The sequence below is a fragment of the Mercenaria mercenaria genome, chromosome 9, assembly GCF_021730395.1.
Source record: "Mercenaria mercenaria strain notata chromosome 9, MADL_Memer_1, whole genome shotgun sequence".
Lineage (NCBI taxonomy): Eukaryota > Metazoa > Mollusca > Bivalvia > Venerida > Veneridae > Mercenaria > Mercenaria mercenaria.
Window position 1 is genome coordinate 8,657,099 of NC_069369.1, and position 9,702 is coordinate 8,666,800.

The 9,702-nt window shown below is 38.7% G+C and overlaps 1 protein-coding gene across 1 annotated transcript; it reads right to left on the reverse strand.

The window, feature by feature from the left end:
• Positions 1–659: 659 nt before the first annotated feature.
• On the reverse strand, positions 660–7,930 carry LOC123546161 (neurogenic locus notch homolog protein 1-like). Its single transcript, XM_053550794.1, has 4 exons — positions 7,811–7,930; positions 2,661–7,432; positions 1,938–2,043; positions 660–1,393 (listed from the first exon to the last, which is right to left on the reverse strand). The coding sequence occupies exons 1-4, from the start codon at positions 7,855–7,857 to the stop codon at positions 1,234–1,236; spliced, it is 5,085 nt and encodes a 1,694-aa protein (XP_053406769.1). The 5' UTR covers positions 7,858–7,930; the 3' UTR covers positions 660–1,233.
• Positions 7,931–9,702: the final 1,772 nt, after the last annotated feature.

Genomic DNA, 9,702 nt, shown 5'->3' on the forward strand with positions numbered 1-9,702 from the left:
ACAGCTTCGAACATCACCAAATCATGGAAAGAAAGAGTTTTACATGAAAATTGAACAGCATATAAAATATGTATGTTATTAAACAAAATGCATGTCAATTTACAAATATAAGCCTTGTTTACCGGAAAAGAGGCTGCATGAAGGCGTCACATTTCCGGTCGGGGTTGTTCAATGCCTTTAAAACAACTGTAAACTATTTTTTACTTTGGCGTTTTACTTGAAAGGGGCTGGGTGCAAAATTGTGAAAATATTTTAAGTAGCCATTAGTATGGAACAGTACGGGACAGTAAGTGACAAGTAGATTGTTGGTAAAGAAGGATAAATCATGTCGACTTTTGTGTAAGTCATTGTGCTCCTTAATTCATAAGAGTCGTTTCCCTTATCTTAAACTGCCAAAACTGCATATGGCGGACATATAGAAAATAAAACATTATATCAACTATTTTTTTTCAAGTTTAGGGCTTGGACATTATTGCAATCACATAAAAATGTACAAACTCTACAGTGCTAAGACTATATAGTGTCGTATTAAAAACTTTTAACCGTCCGAAAGTGTGACCAGTTTCTACAAGTTTGTCATTTTGCGAATTATGTCAATAAAATGGCAGTGTTTTATTATACAGTTATTGACAATAATTGTTATGTTATATGCCCTTCTCTATAATGCACTCATTTGACTGGACTATATTTCATACATATAAGAAAAAGTGATATCAGAAGAGACAATATCACTTTTGCGGGTCAATATCGCTTTTTGCGGACCCGCGCGTGCACCCCTTCCGACCAATCAAATAAGCGCATTTGAGAAGGGTATATAATATTTCCTTTTAAATTTTGATACAACACACAACTCATTCTTTTTGTGGTCTTGTGATCTGCTAAACCCCAAAGGCATGTTGTATCGTACATTTAACCAAACCCTGCTTGTTGAAAATCTGCAGTTTCCATTCGCTGCTGCCCCATAAACCTTCCGATAGAAGAAAGGCAACATGTTTCGTTAAAGTACCATTTTCCTTTCCAAAATTAGCAGGACTACACAAATTAAAATGTTGGAAGTGAACTGAGGTAAAACTGCTAATATGTCGCCTCTAAACATGATTGAAACTTTATAAAACATTTCTCAATCACGAATGTTACCAATACTACGTGAATGCCAGCATGAGGTTTATTCTACATAATGTTTTTAGAACATAAATGTAAATGAAAAATACACTGGTCCATGTATATTTAATATCAGAAGTTCATATTCTCCATGACCCATGGATTTGCAACAGGATAATTGGCTTTTTTGCAAGGATAAATAGCTTTTTCACCAAACGCCTGTACGGGTGTCCGTTGATATGGTGGTGGTGGTGTTTTTTTGTCATCAAGTTCAAAATCGCGATTTCGATTCCTATAAAAGAAAAAAAAAAGACATTTAGAATATGAGGATTTAAAAAAAAAATGTTTAGACCGATAAGCGCACGTTAGTGTATTGATATGACTTTTGATTCTACGTACGAGAAATAATTAGAAATAAAAATCAATATTTCCCTTATAGTTTTAGTCATGAAAAATTATAACTATTACTGTTATATTATGAAAATGTCGTGTTGAGAAATTATATCCACTGGTACTGTAGTATAATTTATGTGTTTGGCAGAGGAATAGAGAGAGCGCAGACCTTCGGATAACCGAGTTGTGGGCTCTCCTCCGTGACGACTTGATAAAAGACACGTCGTCCTTCAGCTCTGATTCATATGCAGAAGTTGTGGAGAACATGTTAGTACTGGTACAGAATACAGAAACACTGGTTACAGCCGTAACATAACTGAATTACTGTTGAAACAACGGAGCTAAACACAAAGCAATGAGAAACGCCTCTGAACGGTATCTACTGCATTATATTTTAGCATCATTATCTTATAAATTGTATATAAACGTCTTTTTGCAATTACCATTTGTACTTCAAAATTCCAAACCAAGTAACGAGGCTACATAACAACAACAATGAACAGAGGACAGCACCGAATATGATTTTCGAGTTTCTCGAATCCGATTTACCTGAAAAAGATATATATTACAGTATTGACTTCTCCGAAAAATGTTCTAATATTCTAGAGGAGTATTCAGAATTGTTGTCAAAGGATACATCTACAGTAACCTGTTCTGCTCTGGTACCAAGCCGTATTAAAATTATCCAAAGTGGTTAGGAATCAAGACTTGCATTCCACTGTCGTAATTATTTATCTCTGCACCAGATTTTATTTAGAAAAGCTCAGCCGGAACACTATACCCGTTTTACTCCACTGACTTAAAGTATGTTTGGAGTGGGCAAGGAAATGCGACATAGATCTTTCTTTTGTCATTTTTCTGGTACAACTGTTAATGAAGTGATTCTGTTTTAATTACGATAATGAAAGGCAGGTCTTGGTTTACAAATTTAGACAAATATGACTTCAATAACAGATCATGATATTTACAATTTCAAATTGTGCAAAATATCATTTCACAATATCTACCCATTTTGAAGTCACAAAAGTATCAATATAAGTATTTTTCTTTCTTTCTTTTTATATAAAAGGAGCAAATATTATTTATAAGGATATATTGCCAATAATTCGAGGGGGGGGGGGATACAATTCGCGTTCATTTAAGCATTTATATATAATACATATTACCTTCGGAGAACATTTGTTTTCCTGAACATGAAAATGATCCTGGGCTATTTTCGCATTTAGATGTGGCGTTGCAAGGTTTCTTGTCGCATTCATCAATATCGTCATCGCAGTTATCTCCCTGCCAACCTGATGTGCAATGACACTTGAAGGAGCCTAATATATTTATACATGTCCCAGAATGTCTGCATAGACTTCCATCGATTCCTAGCATTGGTTTACACTCATCAATATCATCCGTACAGTTAACACCTGTCCAACCTGACTTACATTTACATTCGTAAGACCCTATATTATTTACACAAGATCCCGAATGCAAACACGGATGACTCTTGCACTCATCGATGTCGTCCATACAACTTACACCATGCCATCCAACATCACATTTACATTTGTAGGAACCGTCACTATTTATACATGACCCTGAAGAAGAACATGGAAAATAGATACATTCATTGACATCCTGTGTGCAGTTCAAACCTTCCCAGCCAGGTGAACACACGCATATGTACGAACCTATATTATTAATACATGTTCCCGAATTCTGACATGGATTCCCTAAACATTCATCAATATCGTTTGTACAGTGAATGCCTTTCCAACCTTGCAAACACTGGCAATTATAAGAACCAATGCTGTTTATACAAGTTCCAGAGGTAGAACATGGATTCTTTAGACATTCGTTGATATCATTTGTACAGTTAATGCCTTCCCAGCCTGGCGAGCACGAGCAATTATAAGAACCTGCGCTATTGACACATGTTCCCGAATTCAAGCATGGATTCAACTGACATTCATCTAAATCGTTCGAACAGTTAACGCCTTCCCAACCGTTCGAACACGAGCAATTATAAGAACCTGCACTGTTTATACAAAATCCCGAATGCAAGCATGGATTCAAATGACATTCATCTATATCGTCTGTGCAGTTAACGCCATCCCAGCCATTCGAGCACGAGCAATTATAGGAACCAGCACTGTTTATACAAGATCCTGAATGCAGGCATGGATTCAACTGACATTCATCTATATCGTCTGCACAGTTAACGCCTTCCCAACCTTTCGAACACGAGCAATTATAGGAACCAGCACTGTTTATACAAGATCCTGAATGCAGGCATGGATTCAACTGACATTCATCGATATCGTCTGCACAGTTAACGCCTTCCCAACCTTCCGAACACGAGCAATTATAGGAACCAGCACTGTTTATACAAGATCCTGAATGCAGGCATGGATTCAACTGACATTCATCAATATCGTCTGTACAGTTAACGCCTTTCCAGCCATTCAAGCACGAGCAATTATAGGAACCAGCGCTGTTTGTACAAGTTCCCGAATGCAGGCATGGATTCAGCTGACATTCATCTATATCATTTGTACAGTTTACGCCCGCCCAGCCTGGTAAGCACAAGCAATTATAGGAACTAGCGCTGTTTATACAAGATACCGAATTCAAGCATGGATTCAATAGACATTCATCTATATCATTTGTACAGTTGACGCCCTCCCAGCCTTTAGAGCACGAACAAGTATAGGAACCTGCGCTGTTCATACAAGATCCCGAATGCAGGCATGGATTCAACTGACATTCATCTATATCGTCTGTACAGCTAACGCCCTCCCAGCCTTTAGAGCACGAGCAGTTATAAGAACCTGCGCTGTTTGTACAAGTTCCCGAATTCATACATGGAGTCAACTGACATTCGTCTATATCGTTTGAACAGTTAACGCCCTCCCAGCCTTTCGAACATGAGCAATTATAGGAACCTGCACTGTTTATACAAGATCCTGAATGCAGGCATGGATTCAACTGACATTCATTAATATCGTCTGTACAGTTAACACCTTTCCAGCCTTTCGAGCACGTGCAATTATAGGAACCAGCGCTGTTTATACAAGATCCCGAATGCAAGCATGGGTTAAACTTACATTCATCGATATCGTCTGCACAGTTAACACCTTCCCAGCCTTTCGGGCACGAGCATTTGAAGGAACCAGCAGTGTTCATACAAGATCCCGAATTCAAGCATGGATTCAATTGACACTCATCTATATCGCCTATACAGTTAACACCTTTCCAGCCTTTCGAGCACGAGCAATTATAGGAACCAGCGCTGTTCATACAAGATCCCGAATTTAAGCATGGGTTCAACTGACATTCATCTATATCGTCTGTACAGTTAACGCCTTCCCAGCCTTTCGAGCACGAGCAATTATAGGAACCGGCGCTGTTTATACAAGATCCTGAATTTAAGCATGGATTCAATTTACATTCATCTATATCGTTTGTACAGTTGACGCCCTCCCAGCCTGGTAAGCACGAGCAGTTATAGGAACCTGCGCTGTTTATACAAGATCCCGAATGCAGGCATGGTTTCAACTGACATTCATCTATATCATTTGTACAGTTGACGCCCTCCCAGCCTGGTAAGCATGAGCAGTTATAGGAACCTGCGCTGTTTGTACAAGTGCCCGAATTCATACATGGATACAACTGACATTCATCGATATCGTCTGTACAGTTAACGCCCTCCCAGCCTTGAGAGCACGAGCAGTTATAAGAACCTGCGCTGTTCATACAAGATCCCGAATGCAAGCATGGATTCAACTGACATTCATTTATATCATTTGAACAGTTAACGCCTTGCCAGCCTTGAGAGCACGAGCAATTATATGATCCGTCACTATTCATGCATGTCCCCGAATTAAAACATGTAGTCGATAGACATTCGTCAATATCGACTGAACAATCAAAGCCTTGCCAGCCTTGTAAACATGTACAGGTGTATGAGCCGTCGGTGTTTATGCATGTTCCTGAATGTAAGCATGGTGTGTTTACACATTCGTCAATATCAACCGAACAGTTATCGCCTTGCCAGCCAGGCGAACATGTACAGGTGTATGAGCCGTCGGTGTTTATGCATGTTCCTGAATGTGAGCATGGTGTCTTTACACATTCGTCAATATCAACCGAACAGTTATCGCCATGCCAGCCTTGTAAACATGTACAGGTGTATGAGCCGTCGGTGTTTATGCATGTTCCTGAATGTAAGCATGGTGTCTTTACACATTCGTCAATATCAACCGAACAGTTACCGTCTTGCCAGCCTTGTAAACATGTACAGGTGTATGAGCCGTCGGTGTTTATGCATGTTCCTGAATGTAAGCATGGTGTCTTTACACATTCGTCAATATCAACCGAACAGTTATCGCCTTGCCAGCCTTGTAAACATGTACAGGTGTATGAGCCGTCGATGTTTATGCATGTTCCTGAATGTAAGCATGGTGTCTTTACACATTCGTCAATATCAACCGAACAGTTACCGCCTTGCCAGCCTTGTAAACATGTACAGGTGTATGAGCCGTCGGTGTTTATGCACGATCCTGAATGTAAGCATGGTGTCTTTACACATTCGTCAATATCAACCGAACAGTTATCGCCTTGCCAGCCTTGTAAACATGTACAGGTGTATGAGCCGTCGGTGTTTATGCATGTTCCTGAATGTAAGCATGGTGTCTTTACACATTCGTCAATATCAACCGAACAGTTATCGCCTTGCCAGCCAGGCGAACATGTACAGGTGTATGAGCCGTCGGTGTTTATGCACGATCCTGAATGTAAGCATGGTGTCTTTACACATTCGTCAATATCAACCGAACAGTTATCGCCTTGCCAGCCAGGCGAACATGTACAGGTGTATGAGCCGTCGGTGTTTATGCATGTTCCTGAATGTAAGCATGGTGTCTTTACACATTCGTCAATATCAACCGAACAGTTATCGCCTTGCCAGCCAGGCGAACATGTACAGGTGTATGAGCCGTCGGTGTTTATGCATGTTCCTGAATGTAAGCATGGTGTCTTCACACATTCGTCAATATCAACCGAACAGTTATCGCCTTGCCAGCCTTTGGAGCACGTGCATTTAAAGGAACCATCGGTGTTCTGGCACGTTCCCGCATGCAAGCATGGTGTCATTAGACATTCATCAACATCATCCACGCAGTTTTCACCTTGCCATCCGATTACGCATGCACATGTATATGAACCTGCAGTATCACTGCATGTTCCCGAGTTAAGACACGGCGAGCTTTTACATTCGTCTTTGTCATCTGAACAGTTGAAACCTTTCCAGCCAGGCTCACAAATGCACTTATAGGAAACGTTAGTATTAATACACGTTGCTTTGTTTAAACATGGAGACAGCTGGCATTCATCTGTATCTACCGTGCAGTTGACACCTCCCCAACCAGAAGCACACGCACATCTATATGATCCGTTAGTATTTGTACAAGAGCCAGAGTTTTTACAAGGGTTTACCCCGCATTCATCGATGTCGGAAGAGCAGTCGCTTCCTTCCCAACCTGAAAGACACTTACATTCAAACGAACCTGGACTATTTGTACATTTCCCTTGATTTTTGCAGGGCTTCAAAGTACATTCATCAACGTCATCAGTGCAGTTATTTCCCTTCCAGCCAAACGAACACATACATTTGTAACTTCCCTGTTCGTTTGCACATGTTGAGGAGTGTTGACATGGATTCATCAAACACTCATCAATGTCCTTGTCACAGTTGTCTCCCGTCCAGCCAGTCAAACACGGGCATTCGTAGGAGCCAGGTGTGTTTAAACAAGTAGCCTTATTTGGGCACGGGTTTCTCGTACATTCGTCTATGTCAGTCGTACAATTACGGTCATGCCATCCGGGAGCACATATGCAGCGAAGTCCTCGTCCCCGCTTTTTACAAACTTCTGTTGGTCGGCACATTGAGCTACAAACATACATTAATACACAAACTTACTTGGTAGCAGATTGAAAATAAATATTTTATCTAAATTTATCAAAAGATTAAGGAATTTTACGATTGAATTAGAAGACACACAAAAATCAAGCTTCTGACTGACAATGCCCCACTTTTGAATCTCAATAGTTATTAATTGTCTTGCACGTCTTTCACGGTCATTCTTTCAAAACATGTTTTGACAACTTTTACGCATCATGATTAACTACTTATTAAAACCAAAATCAGTTTAAGGTTGCCTGTAAAGCATTGATTGTAAAGCTTATCAAGCGCACCTTAACTACACGTACATCGGAACAATGTGTTCCAGGGACCAAGACATCAAAAATATAAATACTTAAGGTTTACTCGTTAATACATTGATCCTGACACCAATCACCTATCCATCCCGGCATGCATTTATGAACAGTTGTAGAAGGGTCCTTGATTTCACAATGAATATCACCAGACCAACCTTCCAAACATCCACATCTAAAACCATGGATATGTTTGTTAAAAATTGGGATTAAGCATAACTTTTGCTAAAATACAGTCGGCAATAAGCAGAACTTTGGTTTCCGCTCTTAGAAGTTAGAAATTAGAAAGAATTGCTACCGGTACTTGATCAATTAATTTACTGATAGTTTAACATAATTGCTACTCTGATGTAAATAGAATGTATTTTGTATTAAGGCAATTTTCTAGTGTATATTTTTACCAATATCTTTTGAAAGTGTAGTAACAATTATGTACATATGACTGATATTAAATTTGCTTATTACCTATAGCTTCCAATATTGTTGTGACAATGTCCACGGTGCATGCATGGATTTCCGAGACCACATTCATCAACATCATCATGGCAAGTCGTTCCCTGTTAATAATTAAGGAAGTGTCAGTGTTTGTATTTTATAGTCTTGAAGCTAGTCAGCTGCCCATTATTGCTATGGCAATGTTTAACTATCTATGAAGTGTATACACTATTACGAACATGGAAACAACTTCTATTTAGGAAGAGCCTGTTTGGAGTTATATATTGCAACAGCAGGTACCCAGCTTGCCAATGCATTTGAAAATTACTCGCACAGAAAGCTAGGTGAAAAAGGCCTCCATGTGAAAGCTTCGGGTATTTTCGTTGGTTTTAAACATGGCTCCTGTCATAATACTGACAAATCGAGACGGGCCGAAAAAAAGGGAATTGCAAACTCTTGAATGTTGGTATATATACATAATCGAAAGCATTAATGCATTTGTAATTACTGATTCCCATTCTTGATACATGCAATGCCTTTCATTATATACACTAAAAATGTTTTATTAAGTAATTTAATTAAAGGGCGATAAGTCGCCTTTGTAAAAGAAACAATGGGCAGCGAAAAAAGAAATGTACTGCATCTTCATACATATTTCCACAAGAGCATCAGGGATTATCGCGTATTAAATGATTGTGAAATAAATCTGCATTCAAATTGCTACACCTATTCAAAAACAATTAAAAGCTTGATATTAATGCAAAAAGACCCCTTTAACATGTGCGAGTACATAAGAGGCATTGAAGTCAGAAAAAAGAGTAGTAAACTGCCATCAACACCTAGCCACTAATTTAAATTGTATCAATATTTGTAAGTTCCAAAACATTCTGATTGAAACTCCTAAAACAAATACATTGTTGACCAGCGCGCGCAATAATCCTAAACTACTGTTTCAGCCACATTTTCCTTTACATAGCTTTTTCTTGGGTCCTGTTTAAATCTTTAAGTAAAAGACAAAGCTATTCATATAATTCTTCATTCTGAAGAACTGCAGTAGTATGACTTTTTGAATATTTTCACAATATCTTGATTAAATCTGCTTATCGTCAACAAACAATTTTGATAAGATATTTTCCACTGTAAATTTCAGCGATTTTGGACCCAAAATATAAAATATTTGACTGTTACAAAATTTCCAGAATAAATACCATAAAAGCAAAATTTTAATGCAAATTGTTTGTAAAATTTCGAAGAAAAAATCTACAAATTTCATGAGCAAGATTTTTACACAGCGAAACATTCATTTTTGACCATAAAAGTAAAATAATTTAAGATATCCTAAAAAGGACTGTTACATATTTGATGGATCATGAATTAATTACTCACAGCATATCCTCTGTGACACTGGCACGCCTGTCCACCGTGACCATCATCCCTGCATTTTGCATTATGGGAGCAAAGTAGGTTGCCGCATTGTGTAATGTTCTGAGCCGGTTGGGTTGTAGATGT

What these genes read in the sequence shown, in the direction of transcription:
- LOC123546161 (XM_053550794.1), bottom strand. Translation starts at nt 7,857, where the DNA reads ATGCCGGGATGGATAGGTGATTGGTGTCAGGATCAATGTATTAACGA. An exon ending in AAAACAAATGTTCTCCGAAG is followed by an intron (nt 2,044 to 2,660) that starts GTAATATGTATT and finishes TATCTTTTTCAG; the next exon opens with GTAAATCGGATTCGAGAAAC. An exon ending in GGAATTTTGAAGTACAAATG is followed by an intron (nt 1,394 to 1,937) that starts GTAATTGCAAAA and finishes TTTCTTTTATAG; the next exon opens with GAATCGAAATCGCGATTTTG.